The following is a 22,159-nucleotide window of genomic DNA, read 5'->3' as shown; positions in this document are numbered from 1 at the left end:
AGACCACAAATGTGATAACGATCAAATCAGCTTTTTTTTGAGGTTTGAGGGATACATATTGGCCAGGATAGCATGGAGAACAACCCGCTGTTCTTCAAAATATATCGCCGTAAAATCATTTAATCACTTTGAGAGGGCAAACGGGACTCTACTTTAACTTCTCATCCCAAGGACAGCACCTCCAACTGCGTGACACTCAGCACGGTAGCCCTTATTGCGACTGGAACCCAGGGAATTCTAACTCAAAGAGGGGGAAAATGATGCCTTGTCATTTAAAACAAAAACCAAGCCAGTGAACTGCTGAAGCAATTCTGCGTTGGGGTAAGGGCCAGCTTTCTGTCCGACGTTATGACAATGCCATGGTGTTCATTTGAAGGGTGCCTGCACAATACTTACTCCTCACTTGGCATGGGAAAAAATATATATCTGTCCACGATCGGTGTAGTTTGCGCCTGTACATCGCAAGTACTTATCTGGATATGAAATCTCACTGTGTAAATGCGAGCTCTTTCTGACAAGAATTTCCCAGAACGAACTCCAGCGGAGTTAAGAGATGAATATTCATTAATGCTATCCCGCAGCTCCAGTTGCAGTTTATTTCTTGCGGAATATATTTACCCGAACGTGGTAATTTCTCGGTTTCTAAGGTCCGCTCGCTAGACCGTCACCGACATCACAGGCGTTAAAGAGGGGAGGGGAGGAGGACGACTCTGCTGCGGGTGTGGTTTCTTTAAAGGGGAGGAGACGTTCACCCACTCCGGGGGATCAGAACCGAAGATGATCGCGCTGATGTTGGGGAGAAAGGGGAGTCTGCCGGATCTTCCAACCCCGGAGCCGTCTTATTCCCATTGGTTTGACATCACGTAACAGGATGGAATGGAGTGAAGACAGTTGGAAAGGGAGGGCAATATGCGGGTCCTCGCACTCTTTATAAACTGGACCCCCCTCCACACACACACTTCTCTCCGAGTTATCAAAACCTCAGCGCTTCAGAGCAGAACATTGACCGGCAGCTCCTTGAAGTCCCTGCAAGAGCCACGGCCACGAAACTGCAAGCAGCAAGGTGACCAGGAGGAGTGGAAAGGGTGGGGAAAATAAAAAGTTCAACTCCATTTCAACACGAGGATTGGCATCGAGAAGGAAGTTTGGGAGAAGAACAAGCAGCAGCAGCAGGAAGAAGAAGAATGGGGATGAGGAGGTGAAAAAGGAAATCATCTCTGGAGAACTTGGAAGTGCAAAGGTCGGCTCGGTGTGGTTGAGTTTGGGGTCTGAGTACAAGGCGCCCAGCCAGAGACACTTTCCAAGGTCAGGGATAGAGGGAGGGGGAAGGAGATCCTCGCTCCCATGGATGTTGCCCTGGGGCTGAGTGAGGGCGGCTGGAGGCTGCAGGTGCAGCCCGCCCTGTGGCTCTCCTTGCTGCTGCTGCTGCTCTGCCTGGAGGCGTGCGGCTGGCTGCGGGACTGGCGGAGGGGCGGGGCCGGGGGCGGGAGCGCGAGCGGGAGCAGGCGCCTGCCGGGGCCCTTCCCGTGGCCGCTGGTGGGCAACGCCCTGCAGCTGGGCGACTCGCCGCACCTGACCTTCGCCCGCATGGCGCGGCGCTACGGCGACCTCTTCCAGATCCGCCTGGGGCGCCGCCGCGTGGTGGTGCTGAACGGGGAGGCGACCATCCGCCGGGCGCTGGTGCAGCGCGGCGCGCAGTTCGCCGGGCGGCCGGACTTCGCCTCGTTCCGCCTGGTGTCGGGCGGCAGGAGCCTGGCTTTCGGCCGCTACAGCGAGCGGTGGCGGCTGCACCGGCGCCTGGCGCAGAGCACGCTGCGGGCGGTCTGCGGGGGCGGCGGCGAGGGCCTGCTGGAGCAGTGCGTGTCGAGCGAGGCGTGCCGCCTGATCGAGGCCTTCCTGAGGCTGGGGCCGGCCGGGCGGCCCTTCGAGCCGGCCGCGGAGCTGGCGGCCGCCGCCGCCAACGTCATGTGCTCGCTGTGCTTCGGGCGGCGCTGCGCGGACGACGACGGCGAGTTCCGGCGGCTGCTGGGCCTGAGCGAGCGCTTCGGGCGCGCGGTGGGCGCCGGCAGCCTGCTCGACGTCATGCCGTGGCTGCGCGCCTTCCCGAACCCGGTGCGCGCGCTCTCCCGCGACTTCGAGCGCCTCAACCGCGACTTCTACCGCTTCGTCGGCCGGCAGGTCGCCCGCGGCCGCGCCACCTACCGGCCCGGAGTCCGCCGGCACATGAGCGACGCCCTGATGGCGGCGGTGGGGCGCTGCATGCCGGGAGAAGGCGGGAACGCCGAGGCGCGCGAGGCGCCGGAGCGGTTAGGCCTCGAGCCCGAGTACGTGGAGAGCTCGGTCAACGACCTGCTGGGGGCGGCCCAGGACACCACCTCGGCCGCCCTGAGCTGGATCCTCTTCCACCTGGTGCGCCTGCCGGGCCTGCAGAGCCGCCTGGGCCAGGAGCTGGACCGCGTGGTGGGCCGGGAGCGGCTGCCCCGGGCCGACGACCGGAGCCGCCTGCCGTCGCTCGAGGCGTTCATCTACGAGACGCTGCGCTACAGCAGCTTCGTGCCGCTGACCATCCCGCACGCCACCACGGCGCCGGTGGAGCTGGACGGCTACCGGCTGCCCGCCGACACCGTGGTCTTCGTCAACCAGTGGTCGGTCAACCACGACCGCCGGAAGTGGGCGGAGCCCGGCGCCTTCCAGCCGTCCCGCTTCCTCCGCCGCGACGGCAGCCTGGACCGCGAGCTGGCCGCCAGCGTCATGCTGTTCTCGGCGGGAAAGCGGCGCTGCCTGGGCGAGCAGCTCTCCAAGACCCAGCTGTTCCTCTTCACCGCCATCCTGCTGCACCAGTGCGCCTTCCGCGCCAACCCGGCCGAGCCGCTCAGCGCCGGCTGCACCTCCGGGCTCACCATCCGCCCGCGGGCCTTCACCCTGTCGGTCACACTGAGGGACAAGCGGCGGGGCATCGTCTCCCCGGCGTGAAGCTGCTGGGCGGGCTGTTCACAGCCACATACACCCCCCCACACCCCACCCCCCCCCCCCCCCCCCCACACACACACACACACCCACAACCCTCACACACACACCCACAACCCTCACACACACACCCACAACCCTCACACACACACAACCCCCACACACACAACCCCCCCCAAACACACACAACCCCCACACACACAACCCCCCCACACACACACACAACCCCCCACACACACACAACCACACACACACAACCACACACACATACAAACCCCCCCACACACACACACACACACAACCCCACACTCACCCACACACCCGCAACTCCCACACCCACACACACACCTACAACCCCCCCACACGCACACAACCCCTACACCCCTCACACACACACCCACAACCCCTCATCCCACAAACCCCCCCCCACACACACAATCTCCACACACATCCACAAGCCCCCCACTCTCACACACACACATCCCCCCACACACACACCCGCAACACTTCACACACACAACCCCCTACACACACACATCCCCACATACACACCCATAACCCCTTACCCCACACACCCACAACCCCCCCCCCACACACACCCATCAAGCAATCAACAGATACCAGCTCCTGCTAACCCCTATCTCCCCCCACCCGCGCACACACCCCACCCACTCCCACACGCACACAGACACTTTACACCCATACACACCCAGCAATGAACAGATACCAGCTCCTTCTGGTAACCCCTATTCTCCCCACCCACACGTACACACACCAAGCAATGAACGGATGCCACTCACACCCCACTAGCACACTCCGCGCCACACACACACCAATGAATGAACGGATTCCAGCTCCTGCTCAACCCCCCACCCCCCAAGCAATGAATGGGTACCACCTCATTCTGCTAACTCCCTGCCCTGCCCCACCACCACAATATCATCCAAACTCAACACCCTCCAGTGAATGCAACATCAGAAATTTGCTGCCAAGGACTCAGCAGGTCCTGCACCACCTGTGGAGAGACAACTCGAGGGTTAACTTTTTGGGTTGAGTGGCCCTCCCTCACAACAGGATGAACAGCACCAGGATGTCACATTCTGTGCCGTCCTTCCTCTGTATTCTCGGGATCGGCTTGCAGGGTGTGCAGCATAGCTCATGTTTGGACAGCGGTTTCTGCAGTTAACCGGGTTCCCTTCGAATCCATGCCTTGGAATTTGACCGTCTAGCCAAAGCCGGGTGTTAACTTCAACCGATGTTGGGTCCACGCCCCAGCGGAGAGCGAGAGGGTCTGGAGGCTCTACCTTTTTGACATGAATTGGTTCCTGTTGAGAATTTATGTTTAGTTGTATTTCACAACACTGTATGTCTTCAGATATGATGTGGTGAACTGGGTGGACAAAGTTAAAAATCACACACCAGGTTATAGTCCAAAAATTTTCTTTGGAACTATAAGCTTTTGGAAGCACAAGCTGCTACTTCGTCAGGTAGCTAGTGGGGCAGGATCATTGGGCACAGAATTTATAGTAAATGATCAAAGTGTTGAATGGTTTAATTCATCACATCAATTGTATGAGACCTGATCCTGCCCCACTAGCTACCTGATGAAGGAGGTGATCTCTGAAAACATGTACTTCCAAATAAACCTGTTGAACTATAGCCTGATGTTTGATTTTTAACTTTTTTCTTCAAATAGACATTCAAAACTGTTGCTTAAGCATGCAAGCTGGACTGCACTGAGATTTGAACTGTGATCAAGCTCTGCTGGAAAGGACATCTTTTACAATTACAAAGGCTTCCTGCTTGGTGTGAATATTCAAAAGCTTTTGAGAAACTCGTGATTTTTTAAAATTTATGTTACATCTGTCTGAGTTGTGAGACTGACGATAGCGAGCAAATGTAGATGTATTGGGGACCTCTGAGTTGGCTAATGTTTTAATTTGCATTCACACTGGATGAAGAGTCTTCTCTGAACTTCATGCTAAATTTTTAAGCAGTCTCTTGGTGATCCCACTGCACTGTCATTGATACCCTATGAAAAAAAAACGTTTTGCCTTAGACAATTCACTGAGTGCCACTGGTAGTTAATAGCCAGTAAGAAGAACTCCCAGTTTGTAGAGTAGTGAAATGAGGAGTCCAGTTCTGCCTGTATGCTTCTAACCTGTAATGGGGTGGGGGTCACTCTGGCCAACACAGCAATCTAGAATCAGACAAAACCAAACTATAGCTATCAGCACCACAGCTTGTTAACATATATACACATTATATACTACAATAGAAATATGGAAGTTGAAGTATATTCAGAAAATGTAGAAAGCTCGGTGCACAATGAAGAGACAATCTTTTTGATGCTAAACCTTTATTATAATACAATTCTGAAAGTAGACTGCACTTCAAAACTGAGCCTGTTTTGCTCATCTATATTTTACTATTGTGACAGACATGTCGTGCATTCCTGGCTTTTTCTGGTGTTGACACATACATAAATGTAGGCACAATCTCCATTGCTGTGATGTGCTTGACTCCCATTGAATGCTGTGAAGTCAATGTAATTCAAAATTAACTCATGATTAAGATGTGAAGTTGAGGAAGGTGTCATTAGATTGTGTATTGACATTTCTTATCCACCAGCAAACCTGGTTAATTTGAAGTTTGCCTAATGCAATCTGTATTTAGTTTCAGTGTCTGTTTAAATACTGTAACAGATTGATGTTACACACTATGTATGCGTTTCGTATAACTGTCACTGTACATGACTACTGCTGTAAATTATTCTGCTAATTCATGCATATACTGTGGATGATAATAACACAATTTCTATCACAATCCTAGAAGTGTCTTTTTGTGTGTTTGCTTATCCTGAGGGGGTTTTGTAGCAAATAGTTAGACTTTCAAATCTTTTATGTCATTGGTAAAGATCGGTAACTTTCCCTCGTAAATTTGTTGGGTCTTCAAATTGGTAGATTATTGGATCCGAGCACAGTCCTCACTGTGTTCCTGAATCGTTCGATTCCTGCCCAATTGGCCCATCCCAATTTAGTGATAGTGTTGGTGTGACTATTAGCTTGCGGAAATTGGTCAGAATTTCTGATTTAAGTTCCTATGCCTTGCTCTCTGCTCGTTGTTGTGAGAACTGAATTTTTAAGTCTACTGTGTCCAAATTGTCAGACAAGCCCCCTTCCCCATTTTCAACGTTTGTATGTGACGAGTATCTCTGAGCCAGAAGCTCTGGTTTCAAGTCCCACTTCAGGACTTGGCGCCAATGGAAAGTGTGTCATAATACGGCCGAACGAGTTCATTGTCGATGCGTAAATCCTCCAGGTACGTAAAAAAGGCCGGAGTTCCCCGGTCAGTCAGAACACACTATTGTTACAGCCTCTCCTCCGCACCCGTGTTGAGATTCCACATGCGGGTTATTGTGGTCAGAAAGTGTCAGCCTGAGGGACTGCCACACACAGATAGGGTGGAAAAGGTGTCTCTGAAACAGCCAGTGTTACTGTACAGCAGGGGAGAAAGCCAAGGTAGAACTATCAGCCCCAGCAGTTATTTGTTGTCATTGCAAATGTGACACGGTATGTCTGTAGATGCGATCTCCTTACGTGCCACCTTCTTAGCAAACACCAAACTGAACGGAAACAGCCGCTCAACAGCCACCCGTGTTTTCCTCCTTGAGTTGTCCGGGCTAATCCCACTCACCTTTGATTGCACCTGCTTCATTTTGAGTGTGGAGCACCTCCAAAACATTTGCCAAAATTCCTTACCCTCACCGCCGCCAAACGCACGCACATCCTCTTTAATCCTTTCTGCGAGTAACGTGTGGACTAGCGGAAACAATCTGTCCTCATTTACCAGATCGTTTAGCTCTTCAAAATGTGGAAGGTCTGGGAAGAATAGCCGTAGCCTTTACCATGTCGAGAAAATCTGGCATTGTCAAACATCCCTTCAGGTCAACAATCCCTGGAGAGAACTGGCCTGCACGTTCTCGACAGCTTTAACACTATATAAAGTTGCAAACGGAGACTGACCAAAGTCTTGCGTAAATACTGTAATAACAGTTCTGAAGAAACGTTAGCTGTTTTCTTCCCACAGATGCAGCGAGGCCTGCTGAGTTTCTCTAGCAATTTCTATTTTTGTATCTATAATTACTCCTTCCCGTTGCAAAATACGGAACAGCCTTTTGTGATTTTTTTTGGCTTCTCCTTTTATGAAAATCCACATATAAAAAGTGAGCTTCCTTTCCTTTATCTTATCAGTTTTGTTTATTTTTGAATCCAGAAGTGCTCTTACACAACCAAATGGTTGTTGACACCACCAAATCATCCGTAGTGTATTTTATTTAATCAGTTAATTACCACCACTAAATCTCCAATGTTTTCCAATTAATTACTTTAAGCGCATGGGTTTGCTAATAGTTCATAACTTCTCGTCTTCGGTTACTTTCGCAATTGACTGTAATCTCAATTTGTCACCTGCAAATTTCATGGTGCTGTATTCGAGTTCCAACATGTGGAATATTCAGATATAAGTACATTCATTTAATTGATATATCAACATTTCAGATCTGCAACTACTGATTCTGACAGCGACGTTATTCTCAGGGGAGGTGTAAAAATTTCTGCAATGCCTGTTCTTTGTTCCAGTCACGACACAATTCAGTGGAGGATTTGAGTTATTGCTGTGCGAATATCTGTCAGACAGCAAGTTAACTTGAGTTCAGACGTTTGAACTTCCCTTGGGAAGCAGTAAATTACTGCGGGATTCGAAACTAAATTGATGCGGAGTCTTTTTGGAGAGGTTAGCTCTGAGAGTTCATGATGTTGCTCTTTATCGTAACATTGAATACACATTTAGCACACCGTCATTCGGGTGTTAAGGTATCGGGTTCCCCATCCAAAGACTAAGTCAAAAACTTGCGAAACCAACGTTCAAAATGAAAGGAACCAGAACTATCCATTTACTAAAGGCTATCAGAGGGAGGTAGGAAGCCGTAATTCAACCTTTCAGTTGTCAATCACAGCTGTTTTCCCTGTCCATCTACCTCACAGTACCTGTCTAGCTAGCAGTATTCCTGAACGCTTACTGTATACTGTCCCATTCAATGTCTTAGTGAAGCATGTGCAGCGAGGTAACAGTTTATCTATTTTGCAAGTCGAAAGACACGTCAGTGAATTGTACAACGGTGCAGCACTAATCGCTCCCACGAGTCTCATTCTCCAGTCGCTCATTGTTTTCCCCCCTTTTTAATCGAATTTGCTTTTGGAATTTGCGATAGAATTCGCTACCCAACATCTTTTCAGTGTGTTCCGTATCATATCTTGCTGCGTTTTAGATAAGTTCTTGTCTTAGCTCTTGGTTCCTTTGTTAAAGTGTGTTGACCCCTCCCCAACCCCGGTTATTAACTGACCCCTGGGAGAACATAACTCTTTTCAAAACCTCTCACCATCTCAACAGCGGACAGACTGGATATAGGTAATTCTCGTCTGATTTTCTGCTTGGATGACACACAGTGAGCGACTGACCAGATACCAGACTCTAACTACTGGCGAAACAAAAACTGAATTTACAGCGTCCGCGGTTCTTTCAGTTTTTATTTAGTTATCAACATGAGCCAGTCTAACTCTGTATGGAGGAACACAATGAACTTGCGTGGAACACCGGCTTGCCCAGTGCATTCACCCCACACTACACCAGCAGACTAGCAAACATGTTCCTAAAGGGTTAACTGCAGGGTGGGCGGAAACAGCGCTAAATGTTGATGTCGGAAAACAGTCTGCAAAACTGCTGCCAACATCAACAAAATTACAAAATGAGTTTAGATGGGACGGTTTTATTAAAAACCTAATTAACCTTTCGATTGATAAGGTTGTTTACAAGTTCAGTTTTTCTCCATTCTTAACTGCATCCTGGGGTGTATTTGCGATTGCACTGGCTGTAGGTTCTTTGGTACCTCCCCATTGAACATTCCGGGTGGTAACATTGACTTTTTATAATTATTTTTTATAGTTTTGACCTTTTAGTGTATGAAAAACTGTTCAACTTTGAAGGACAACTCCTTCATCTGATAGCCACACTTCTAAAGCGCGCTATTAGCGCCTTTTGTTTGCAGAGCGATTGTAAAACAAATACGAACACAAAATCACGTTACGAGGACATTTGGTCAGGTGAGCAAAAACTTGAGAGAAGAGATGGGGTTGTAAGGGATATGTTAAAAGAGCTAAGAATTCGATTCATCTCCCTCCACGGCGGGAGCTCCAGGGTCGGAAGTCCAACACATGAATAGCAAGTATCTTATTTCCGACATCGTTATTGCAAGATAGAGCCACGCCCGGAAAGTTTAGGAAGCAATTGTTTAAATGGAGCAGCGCTGATGTGAAAGGTTGTGCTTTTCGATGTGAAAGTAGTAGGGTGGGAAAGATGTTCTGCAACGCACGTTGTGGACAGCAGAGGGAGACAGTGGCCCGAAAGACAGACAAGGAGGGACCCTGATGAAGGAGGCGACATCTATGGGCAGAAAGCAGGATGAGAGTTCGTGATGAAGAGTCACCGGACTCGAAACGTTACCTTCCGCTTTCTCTCCACAGATGCCTCCAGACCTGCTGAGTTTCTCCAGCAATTCCTTTTTGTGTAGAGTGTAGGGTGCTACAAACCTTCACAAATCCTGTTTGTGTTTCAGACCTCCAGAGTCCGCAATTGTTTTGTTTTATAATGCTGATGAAGGCGAGAGACCGGGGGAGAGGGGAGGAGAGTCAAAGCTACAATTATGAGATCTTGCGCGGGTGAAGACGAAAACAACTCGGGAGCAAAATAAATAAAAATACAGGTGTCCTTGTTTAACTCCCACCCAGGCTCTGAAACGACCCTGTAGTGCACCAGGCAGACGTTTTGAAGACACCATATCCCTCATGAAACAGTTGGATCTCCATTAATCGAGGCTCTCCCTATCCCTTCCCCCGGTATCAATGGGATCGTGACCTTAGATTCCTGACAGTGTGGAAACAGGCCCTTTGGCCCAACAAGTCCACACTGACCCTCCGAAGAGTAACCCACCCAGACCCATTCCCTTACATTCATCCCTTCACCTAAGGCTAGGCATGGCCAATTCACCCACGCTGCACATCTTTGGATTGTGGGAGGAAAGCCAAGCTGACAACATGCAAACTAAACACAGACGGTTTGCCCGAGGTGGGAATCGAACCGGATCTCTGGCGCTGTGAGGCAGCAGTGCTAACCACTGCGCCATCACAAAGGTTCTCACAACCAGACCCCTTACTAAATGTGGGTTTTTACCACTAGACCCTCATGAAATAGAATCATCACTAGATCCTCGTTAAAATGGGAGGCACTGGTACAGTGGTAAAGCCACTTGATTACTAATCCAGGAGACCGAGGTAATGTTCTTGGGAATTTGGATGCAAAGCTCACCATAGCAGATGGTAATATGAGTCTGGAAATAAAAGTGTAACGTTGGCTATGGATCAATTGTCTCCATTAATGCCCCCTTCTGGGAGGAAAATGTACTGCTTGACCTCTGTGTGACTCCAGACCCACAGCAATATGGATTCCTAACTGTTCACTGAAATAGCCTGGCAGCAAAATACTGCAAATGCTGGAAATCTGAAATAAAGACAGAAAGTGCTGGAGAAACTCAGGATGTCTGGCAGCATCTATAGAGTGGAAAACAATTAATGTTTTGAGTTCGATATGACTTCTTCAGAACTTAAGAGTCGAAACTTTAACTCATTCTCTCTCAACTGATTTGTTGGAGTTTCTTCATGTTTTTTGCTTTTATTTATAGTATGCTACTTAGTTGTGTGAAGCTTAAAAAGAATGAAACTGGATGGATGACTTGGCATCAACCTTGGCACCAGAAATGACAGCAGCAAACTCAGCCCTGTCAACCCTGTACACCTTAAGGTTAGTGCCAAACTTGGGAGAACGGTCTCACAGACAAATAACAGCCTGACTTGTCATATTCACAGAATCATACAGAATAGATGTCACATGTCCCAGAACAACCTTCCACAGTCCTGTATGTCCTTTCAGCTCAGCAGAGGTGGTGGCATAATGGTACACAGGCAGAAGGGAGTTGCCCTGGGAGTGATCACTATTGATTCTGGACCATAATGTCTCATGATATCAGCTTAAATATAGACTTGAAACCTACAGCTGATCACAGTCCCACTCAGCTGATGAATATGTGCTCTTCCATGTTGAACATAACTTGGCGGCTGCACAGGGGATGGAGTACAGAAAGTATTCTGGGTGGGGAATTTCAGTGTCATCACTAGGTGTGGCTCAGCAGCACCACTACTGACTAAGTTGGTTGACTCCTGAGGACATTATTGATAGAATGGACCTGTAGGCAGTAGTGAAGGACCAAACAAACATCTCTCATTCTCACAAATCTACCTGTTGCAGATGCATCTCCTACATTATCGGTAGAAATGACAGCCACACCTCTTGTTGAGACAAAATCTAGAATGAAAATTAGAATGAAAAGCATCTTCAATAGCCTGTGGGCGCTGGAGATCTGGAACAAAAATAGAAATTGCTGGCAAACTCAGCAGGTCTAGCAGCATCTGTGGAAAAAAAGAGTTAATGTTTCAAGTTCTCCGTTACTCTTCATCAGAACTGATGATCAGAACATGCTCAACTGTTAATCCAGAGAGCCAGGTAACGTACTAGGGACCCGGGTCTGAATCTCACCATGGCAGATGGTGGAACTTAAATTCTATTCAAAATTAAGAGTCTAATAATGACCATGAGTTGATTGTTGGAAAAAAACCCATCTGGTTCACTAATATCTTTTGGGAAGGAAATTGCCACCCTTACTTAATCTGGCTCAGATGTGACTCCAGCCACACAACAATGGCTCTTATCTGTCTTCTGGGCAATTAGAGCTAGGCAATAAATGCTGATTGAGTCCTGCGAATGAATAAAAAAAATTCTCATCTCTGTGTTGGGGAATGTCAGCATGTCAGTGCAAGTGATAAGGCTGAAGAAATTGCAATAGTCCTCAGCCAGAAGTGCCCATCTTGCCCTCCTCCAAAGGTCCCCACCATCACAGATGCAAATTTCCAGCCAATTTAAATCAATCCATGTAATACCAAAAAACAGTTGGAAGCATTTGATATAATTAAGGCTATGGGCCTCTGACAACATGACCCTTGGCAATAGCGCTATAGATTTGTGCTCCAGAAATAGTTGCATCCTTAAGCAAACCTGGCAATCTCCATTTTTGGAAGTTTTAACTAGCATAAAGGAAGATGATTGTTGTTGGAGGTCAGTCATCTCAGCTCCAGGACATCTGGTTCAACCTGTTCTGTGATGCTAATACTTTACACACATTTGAACCAGGTGGAGAGGTTCAGAGGCAAGAGCGCTACCACTACACCACAAGTTCCGCAGCACAGTGCTCTCAGCCCAATCATCTTTAGCTCTTTAATCAGTTAGCTTCCCTCTACCACAGTCAGAATTGGGAATGCTTACTGATGATTGCACAATGTTTGGCACCAACTGTGATTCCTCAGATATTGAAACGATCTATCTCCAAATGCAGCCTCAACAACTAACCAACTGACAAGCAGCAAGTAACATTGATCATGGAGTCCAGGACCAGATGGCAAAGCTTAAAGATACATGGTAGACCACTTAGGACCGAGATGAGGAGCAGTTCCTTCACCCAGATAGTGGGGAACCTGTGGAATTCACTGCCACAGAAAGCAGTTGAGGCCAAAACATTAAATGGTTTCAAGAAGGAGTTATAGTTCTTAGGGCTAATGGGGTCAAATGGTATGTGGAAAGAGCAGCCACAGGGTACAGTTAGATGAATAACCATGATCATAGTGAATAGCAGAACAGGCTTGAAGGGCTGAATGGCCTATTGCTGTTCCTATTTCCATGTTTGCGCCACACACAAGTGACAGGCAGTGACCAGTTCCAGTAAGTTTGAACCTAACCATTGCCCCATGACATTCCAAAGATATTACCATTGTAGAATCCTCCATTATCAATGTCCCTGGGGGAGCTGTTGTGGTGTACAGTGATGGTGGAATCCTGCAGTCAGTAGTCATCTGCTGTCCATCATCAACAGGGCACAGGTCCTGAGTATGATGGAATATTCCCCACTTGTCTGGATGAGTGAAGCTCCAACAACACTCAGGAAGCTTCACATCATCTAGCACAAAGCAGCCCACTTGATTGGCATCACATCTACAAACATTCAGTCACTCCACCACCACCACTCAGTAGCAGCAGTGTTATCCATCCACAAGAAGCACTACAGGATTTCACCAAGGCTCCCGAGATAGCACATTCCAAACCTACAACCACCATCTAGAAGGATACACCGAGCAGACACGTGGGCACACCATCACCCGCAAGTTCACCTGCAAGTTCCCCTCTAAGCCAGTCACCATTTTGGTTTTGAAATAGTGCCATTCCTTCAGTGTCTCTGGGTCTAAATCCTGGAACTCACACCACCCTCACCACCTTTACCATTAGTGCTTTGGAATGTGCCTACACCAAATGGACTGAAGCAGTTCAAGATGACAGTTCACCTTCTTTTCAAGGTGAATAGGAGCAATAAATGCTGATACTGCCAGCAATGGCCACATCCCATAAATGAATCAATAAAAAGACAGCTCACACTGGGTCCCCTTTAAAGGGAATGTCATCATCAAGAACCCATTTAAAATGGGCTCTCACCACCAATATCCCATTAAACTCAGGCTCTTGCCATCAGATCCCACATTGAACACAGGATCAATACAAGATCCCATTAAACAGTGGCTCTCTCTTTTGTTTGTTGGGTAGTGGTATGGTTAGAAACTGTCAGCTTGTATGGAATAGATCTGAAGAATTTCTTTTAAAAAATATGGAGGAGATGAGGAACTAAAATTACTTGGTCAGAGAGTATAAAAATTCTATTAAAATGAACAATGAGTAATCCACTGAAGAGAATTAAACTGATCCAGCTATATACCACATTCCCTAATGTTAGATAATGCTATGACTGTCTTCGTGATTTTGATCTGGTGAAGGGAAATTAATGGACACTGGGCCCTTAAAGTGTGCTGGATCTTCATGTACTACATCTCAGCCCAAGTGCCAGTCAGTGTTCTCAGGAAAGAGAAGATTGAAATCCTGAACCATACAAACAAAAAGAAAAAGCTTTGCTTTCATTTTTGGTTCAACTCCACATTCATGCCATAAAAGAAAAGCTCACAAAACTTCACTAATTCCACCAGCATGGCCAGTTCCTCTCCCATGTTATGGAGCAGAGCAGATGCTCTCAAAATATTTTAAGAAGGTAGCCTAGACCTTAACGTTTTTTTATTTTTAAAGGTAGATATGAAGTACCACTTCCAGATGCAATACGACCAGTCAAACTACTTGACATTAAGCAAAACACAATTTATTTAAACACTACAGTTAAAATCTAGAACAACAATTGTTGGAAAACTTAACCGAATAATAGATACAGTACCCATTACTAATTAACCATTCTAACATAGTAACATTCCATTATCACATCACTTGGCAAAATAGGTAAATTCACGCACAGATTCTTACATGCAGTTTTCCAATCCAGGATGAAGGAACATCAAGAGAAGATTTAAGAGAATAGCAGCTAGGAATCATTCATGGAAGCTTCCAACTCTTTTGAAACCTTATAGGCTTCTGCTGCTGAAAGCTAAAACCAAAAACTAGGAGGCCACACCTGTGCTGCCTCCAACTGTTCCAGCTTTAAAAAAAAACACCTCAAGGCCTCACGTATTGTTTACTTGAGTCATCTTCAGTAGCTAGTTCAGCACCTCTGCCTTAAAAAAAGGACAAAATAACCTTTTAAAGTGACAGCATCATCACACCCTAAGGAATAGCACTGGGTCAAAAGTGATATAGATGTGTGTACATTTTTAAGAGGTGGTTCTTTTAGCAAGATCTAGTTCGGTGAGTTACAGGTGAAAATGTAGATGCTGAGGGGACGGTGAGGTTTCTTGAATGACAAAATCTGGGAAGAAGAACAAACATGAGAGCAATGCAGACAGCATATGCCACACTGTACTGACTGTCCTGCAGAAACGTTCCTATTAAGGTAAAATCTACACCATTAATCAGGATTGAGAGCTGCTCCACTGCTTATAGTATAAATATATAAAGAATAATAAATAAAGAAACAGATGTGCTTTTCTTTTTAATTACTGATTCATTGCACCGATTGTGATCACGGTTCAGTCACAATTTGCAGGTCTAGGAACAATGGTTTATTTTAGAATCAGTTTTTGAAACTGGCTTTCAAAGTGCATTCAGTGCTGCTGAACGTTATTGCACTATTCCAGTACCTTGTTTGTTTAACACCAAATCTCCATATATTAATTTTGGAAGGGGAATACACTGCACAAAGAGAACACAGAACATCAGATATGCCATGTCTTCTAGTCTCTGAAGAGAACTTAAGATTTGCATTGGATATGTATTGAATGGCTGCAAGAGGAACAGCCCACATCTGTGGGTTACTCCAGCAAACTGAACATTGCGTAGGGTTTAATTTCCATTGTTAGTGTTTCCGAACAACAGAATAAAAGTCAAAATGTCCTCGAGATTAAATGAAGCTAATTTTTGAAAAAAACATATATAAACGAAAACTAACATTATGAAGGTACAAGGAAGAAGTTGGCTCTTGTGGATCGGAAAAATACATTAAATGTCTGATGGTAGATAAGCAATGGCTAATATTTAAACACTTTATGGGGAAAAAAGAACATATGTTCAAGCGGAAAAGCCTGGGGATTTGGAAAAAAATTAGAATTCAGAAGAGGACCAAGAAATTGATAAAGGAACAGTGAATAGAATCTGAATGTGAAATAACAAGAAACATAAAAATAAACTGTAGAAGCTTCTACCGTTATGTGGAAAGTGACATTAGTAAAGACAATTGAGTCCATAACAAACACAGACAGGAGAATTTGTAATAGCAAATAAAGAAATAGTAGAGAAGCTTAATAAATACTTTGTATCCATCTCAACAGAGGAATACACAAGACGTTTCTTGAAAAAATTAAGATCTAAGGGCCTAGTGAGAGTGTGAAACTGAACTAATATCAGTAAAAAAAGTGTTCAAGAATTTAACAGAACTGTAAGTTATCAAGCTTATGAGACACGATGACATTCACTGTAGAATTTTCAAAGTGATTGTGAGAGAAATGGATGTAGTAGTGATTATGTTTCAAAGTGTTACTAACTCTGCAACTGTGTTGACAGATTGGAAGAATGCAAATGTAATGCTGTTGTTTAATCAAGGATTGAGGTGAAAAAAGGGACCTACAAACTTGTGAGCCTCATGTTAGACCATAGTAGGGAAAATGCTAGAATTTAAAGAAGTCATCATTAAATATTTAGAAAAAAATTAGATAGATTCAGCACAGATTTATAAAAAAGGAAAATCATGGTTGACAAACCTGACAGTTTTTTGAGGATGGTATTCACAGAACTGATGAGGGAAACTAGTTGATGTAGTTTGGATTTTCAGAAGGCTTTAGGTAAATATCCATGCAGGAGGGAAAAGTGCATGGGTTTGGATTAATTTGGATTGAGAATTGGTTTCTCGGCAGAAAGTAGAGAATGCAAATGAATGAATCTTTCTCAGACTGGCAGCTGAGACCAGTGGGGGTACTGCTGATCAGTGCTTGGGCCCCAGTTGTTTACAATCTATATTACTGATGCACATGAAAAGGAGGAAATTGTAATTTTTCCATGTTTGCAGATTACACAAGACCAGTGGGAATGTTTTGTAAGGCATATGCAAGGAGGCTTTAATGTGATTTGGACAGTGTGATGAGTGAAGTGATAAATAAGTTTTAGAGTTTGTATTTTGAAACAGTGGCAGAGATGGGTTTATTTATATAAAAAGTTTAAAAATATAACTAAATCATATTGTCCTTCCAGAACAATGAGACAATCACATATGTCGTAGAGCAGGCACCCATGTAGTGCTAATGGAAGATTGCTTTTATTGTTATGGTTTACAACAGGCAGAATAACACTGAAGACCATTGGTCTCACTGAAGTGTATAAAATACTTAAAGGGACAGACAAAGTACATGTAGGTTAAGATACATTCCTCAGTTGGAGATTCTGGAACTGGGAGCACAATTTAAAAGTGGGATGTTATTTAGGACCAAAGTGACGGGTTTTTTAAAACTTCGTTGAAAGTTTTGGCATTAAAGTAGAAATCAATAGATTTCTGATTACCAAAGACATAAAGGGTTATGGGGATAGTGTAGGTAAAAGGCATTGAAATGTTTGTTCAGCCACAATAATATTTAATAGTAGAGCAGGCCAGATGGTCTGAATGATTACTTCCATTCCTACCAACTTGTTTTTTGTCAAGATAATCAAGGTTTATAGGAGACTTAGCTGGGGGGAAAAGTCAAATATGATTTCTCCACTAGAAAAGAGTATTGAACTGTTCAAGAGAAGTATAATTACCTCAGTAGAAAAGTTTAGTTTGTGAAATTTCCGAACCAGGACTGGTTATTAGAACCAGGTTATTAGAAGCTGAGAAAATCTAAGTTTTCAATTTTGAAAGTTTTCATGTAAAACTACTTCTACAGGAAAGAACTGTAGAGAATCAGTTCAGCCAGATTTAAAGATTTGATACAGAGGGGTAAATTTTCCAGATTTGAGTCGCTGTAATAGGATGTGATTTGATTTGCTATACGTTTTGAGAACTTTCAAATTGTGTTCTATATATAGATAGCTTTCTTCCCCCTTTTTGTTGTTAAAGAATCTCTGCAGCCTTGTTGTGTAGCTATGTTTCAGTAACTCAACAGCCCATATTAACTAAATAAACCATATGATCTATTAGGCCTGGGATCTGACATGTTCAACGCTACCTTCAACTGGGATCATAACAGACAGCAGATTATATCACCCGAGGGGTGGTGGTGGGAACATGCCAATGAGAAATAGGAGGAAGTCAAAGATATATCTTTGAGGAACACGGACATAGTGAAGGAGAAAGAGAAACCATTGCAGATGATTCTGTGGCCACAGCTGGATGGATAAGAATGGAACTGTGCGAGTGCAGTTCAACAGTAAAGGAGAAGCATTGGATTGTCTACAAATAAGTTGATAAGGATAAGATCATCTATCACAGTCATATAGGATGTCATTTGTCACATTGATAAGAGGCAGTAAAAAATCTTAGTGAACATTGTGACAGCTTCATGGTCACTTTTATCAGTTCTGTAACTTAAATTCCAAAGCTGCTCTGGTGGGATTTGAACTCTCAGAGTCTTTGATTACTAGTTTAGTAATATACACCATTACAAACTAGGGTGATTGGAAGGCAGTCAGGAGGAGAGATCAAGATTCTCAGTTGCCTTCAGGAAGATTGTGACTGACTAGAGTCCTTATTGTCACCTTGGCTGAGAGCAGCTAACTCAGCTCAGCTGGCTGGAGCCAGGGACTCTTGCCTTAACTACAGACCAAGGTCAGAATTTCAAAAAAAATGGTTCCTTGATAGTTCTATTTTGGTTCTCTTGTATTTTCCTTCAGCTCAAGTGGCTCTAAAGTACAAATTGCCTTCGTTGCAGCTGCTTTAAGTTGTGAAACAGATGCAATGAGACCCAATTTTGAGGGTTAAAGTTTTGCAACGTAAGTATGCCTGAAAAATATATGATATAAAAAGATTGGGCCATTTTTCAGAAGCTGCTGGCAGCCTAATGTGATATTATGTCTTAACGTAATTGATAAGCCTATGAGTGCTTTTAGGATCCACAGTAGCAACTTAATTGCAATGTAGGATAGAAATTGCTCAGAAGTCTTACACAGCAGTCAGCTGAAAGATTCAGGTATTGTCCCGGTGCAGTCAGTGGAAACAGGAACCATAGCTGTCATTCCTCCACTGCAATCTCCCATAACCCCATTCCTAATCCACCATTGCTAAGCTCCATACCATCCTATGCATGAGGCAGATGGTTTGCATTCAAACTCTACAACTGTGTGAGAGACACCATTAGCTCAGATATAAAATGAGCGAGGCCTCACTCTGGGCAGATTTTGGACACTTCCGTTGGCATTCTTTCTGGGCCTGAAAATGGTCCAGCCAAATTCCTCCAGCCTCAAGTTAGTGATGCAAGATAACATTTATATTGAAGGACTCTCAAGCTGGATGTGATCACCAAGTTTATTAAATTATATCTTACAGAATAATTCCATGAAAAAGAACAAAGTTTGCAAATAATAAATTAAAAGAAAGGCAAAATTAAGTTCCTTAGGAAAAGTTGTAGTACCTGGTGATAAAGTGTGGTGAAACATTTTTACTCCAGTTAGTGTAGTAAAGTTAAAATAATATACATTTCTGGGAACAATATTCAGCTTCTTATTGGATACTCCTGTGCTCAGAACTTGTTTTCACTGATGAAAGACTGGCAGGATACTTCTTCAGTGTACTGTACTGGTAAGGGTTGGCCAATAGCTGCAATCAGTGAGTGACAGGATCTATAACAAATATCTCTTCAAGCACTTGTGCAGGTGGCAAGGAAATGAAAGATAAGGATATTTATATAATGCAAATGAATAAAAAATTGCATGGAAAAATGAGGTATTTGTTAGTCAGGAATGTAATCATTCAAATGTGCATTTTAAAATAAGGGTCAGGCAGCTTTTGCATCATGAAACTTCATGACCAAGTACTGGAATATTTAATTGATAGCTGATGAGGAAATTTCTTCCACTCCCTCGACATTTATGACGTAAGAAACAAGTTTCCTTCTCTTGAATGAGAATATTCTCAATGTTGAAGCATCAGGCAGTGAAGACATTGTATTAAAAAGTGCATGTGGGCACAAAGCATAACATTACTTTTAAACACATTTCCAAACGATCAAATGACTTGAATACAATATAATCACAAAACAAATTCTTGCCAATGGTGGAATGTAAATTACAATGTTAAAATCTTGCAAATGTTTTTGGAAAGAAAATTGATCAAAGTTTCATTTGATAGAGGTGAAAGTTCCAACTTCATTTGCAAATAGATATGTTGTGATTGAATGATGGCAAGTTGCTATTTGCAATTAACATGATGTGGAGGCTGATTCAGAGTATTAATATTGCAATCTTTTGCTTTCATGAAAAACTAAATATTTTATTAAAATTTTAAAAAAAGTTGAGACTCTAAGCCTAAAAGGGGTTTACATGTTTCAGTGGTGAGCCTCTGGAATTATCTGCTTAGAAGGGAGTTGACAAGAAGTGGCAAAACATTGAATGCTTTCGTGAAGGAGGTAATATAGTTCTGAGAACTAAGGGGGTCAAAGGGTATGGAATGGAAGCAGGAATTAGTGAATTGGATAATCAGTGCTAATCAATGAATTGCGGGTGCAAGCTTCTTAAAAGTGGCAACATAAGTGGATAAAGTGGTAAAGATGGCATAGTGCATCCTTGCCTTCATCAATAGGGACATTAAGTATAAACGCTGGTATGTTATGTTTCAGCTGGGTAAAACATTAGTTCGACAACATTTGGAATTCTGGTCACCACACTATAGGGAGCATGAGGAGGCTTGGAGAGTGTGCAGAAGAGATTTTCCAGGATGTTGCCTGGATTGGAGTCTATTAGTTATAAGGAGTGGTTGGACCAACTTGGATTGCGTTCTCTACAGCTTTGAAAGCTGAGTAGCAACTCGATAGAAGTATATAAAATTACGAGAGACATGGACAATAGGAATCTTTTGCAAATACTAGGGACATAGTTTTAAGGCAAGAGAGGAGATGTGTGATGCAAGTTTTTGTATACGGGGAATGGTAGGTGCTTTGAACATGCTGCCAGGGGAAACAGTAGAAGCAGATATGATAGCAACGTTTAAGAGGCATTTAGATAGAGGCCTATGGACCACGTGTAGACAGATGGGATTAGATTAGAATGGCATCATGGTTGGCACAGGGATGATGGACTGAAAGGCCTGTTCCTGTGCTGTACTATGCTTTTCTATGTTCAGGCTTGACGCAGGAACTCCCGTTCCTATTTTCTATGATGGTAAAATAAGAGGTCATGTGCTCATTACTGCATTCAGATCCACTTCATTTCTCAAAAAAAAAACAAAAATCTCTCAATCAGGTTAGAATTTAGGGACAGAGCCTTACAATGATCCAGACTCTGCGCAGGATTATTACTGTTCAGAGAACCCTGTAGGTGTAGTGATGGGTTATATAGCAGTGGTTTAATAAAGTGCATTAAAGCTCAATTACACCAATATATTTAATTACCAGTAATTCATCCTAATCACGCTTCATGTTTGGAAAGATAACAGTACCATTGAGTATATCGTTGGGGACAAAGTGTGGAAATTTCACCTCTCCAGCAACTTCTTTCCCCCCCCCCCCCCATCCCTCCAAGTTCCTTTTATAAAAATCCCAATGGTAGATCTCAATTTCTCTTAGAAATTAGAACAAATACAGCTTCAATTATTAATAAATACAATACAAAAACTGTAAATCCTAAGGTTGTGCCAATTTTAGTTGTTGTAAAACAAAAACAAGGCTGCTTGATGCAAACATACCAAATATAACAATTCAGATAGACAGATCGATAGAAGTTTGTTACATGTATTTATGAAAATACAATAAAGTGTGTATAAGTCACTACAAAACAGTGCCATTTAATTACACAAACTACATTAAAAATGAGACAAAGTTAAGACAAATATCATTTTTTGTTCACTCCACAGCTCTCGCTTTCACGAACCGGCCATTGCTGAAGACTGGAGCCTGCCGAGGACTGAGGCTTTCTCCAACTTCCGAGTGTGACACCCCTGAATAAGTCTGTTGCTATCCGAGGTTGTGTGTTTTATCATTAGTTATGCATGTTGGTCAGTTAGCTTGAATATTAAAACTCCTGTGGGTTCTAATGCAACAACATTGCAAAAATAGGCAAAGTAGAACATTCGTGCCATTCTAATTTAAGAGTTAGAATTGATCCCTGTGGTCCTGATAGTGCATTGCCACTATTTACCCATACACTTTAATGCATGGCTGCTCTGCATACTACCTTACATCATGCTGTAATCTTTTGCTATAAATTCTGTATCTTATGATCTTATACTCCACAACCATCTGTTGAAGGAGCAGCACTCCAAAAGCTAGTGCTTCCAAATAAACCTGTTGGATTATAACCTGGTGTTGTGTGA

The 22,159-nt window shown here is 44.1% G+C and overlaps 1 protein-coding gene and 1 long non-coding RNA gene across 4 annotated transcripts; both read left to right on the top strand.

The window, feature by feature from the left end:
- Positions 1 to 540: 540 nt before the first annotated feature.
- Positions 541 to 3,035, top strand: LOC132818092 (cytochrome P450 1B1-like). Its single transcript, XM_060828759.1, has one exon. It carries the CDS (start codon positions 1,345 to 1,347, stop codon positions 2,971 to 2,973), a length of 1,629 nt encoding a protein of 542 aa, XP_060684742.1. The 5' UTR covers positions 541 to 1,344; the 3' UTR covers positions 2,974 to 3,035.
- Positions 3,036 to 7,648: 4,613 nt separating this feature from the next.
- LOC132818093 (uncharacterized) lies at positions 7,649 to 22,144 on the top strand. Of its 3 annotated transcripts, none has more exons than XR_009644957.1 (3): positions 7,649 to 7,761; positions 10,763 to 10,881; positions 21,701 to 22,144. It is a non-coding gene; the product is annotated as an uncharacterized LOC132818093 (long non-coding RNA). The 3 variants fall into 3 exon arrangements; XR_009644956.1 differs by lacking the exon at positions 7,649 to 7,761 and adding an exon at positions 7,785 to 7,944; XR_009644955.1 differs by lacking the exon at positions 7,649 to 7,761 and adding an exon at positions 8,855 to 9,128.
- Positions 22,145 to 22,159: the final 15 nt, after the last annotated feature.

Source organism: Hemiscyllium ocellatum, chromosome 8, assembly GCF_020745735.1.
Source record: "Hemiscyllium ocellatum isolate sHemOce1 chromosome 8, sHemOce1.pat.X.cur, whole genome shotgun sequence".
Taxonomy (NCBI): Eukaryota; Metazoa; Chordata; class Chondrichthyes; order Orectolobiformes; family Hemiscylliidae; genus Hemiscyllium; species Hemiscyllium ocellatum.
Note: the sequence above shows the minus strand (reverse complement) of the source record. Positions and strands in the feature narration are given on the sequence as shown.

Coding starts and splice junctions, on each gene's coding strand:
- LOC132818092 (XM_060828759.1), top strand. CDS start 1,345: ATGGATGTTGCCCTGGGGCTGAGTGAGGGCGGCTGGAGGCTGCAGGTG.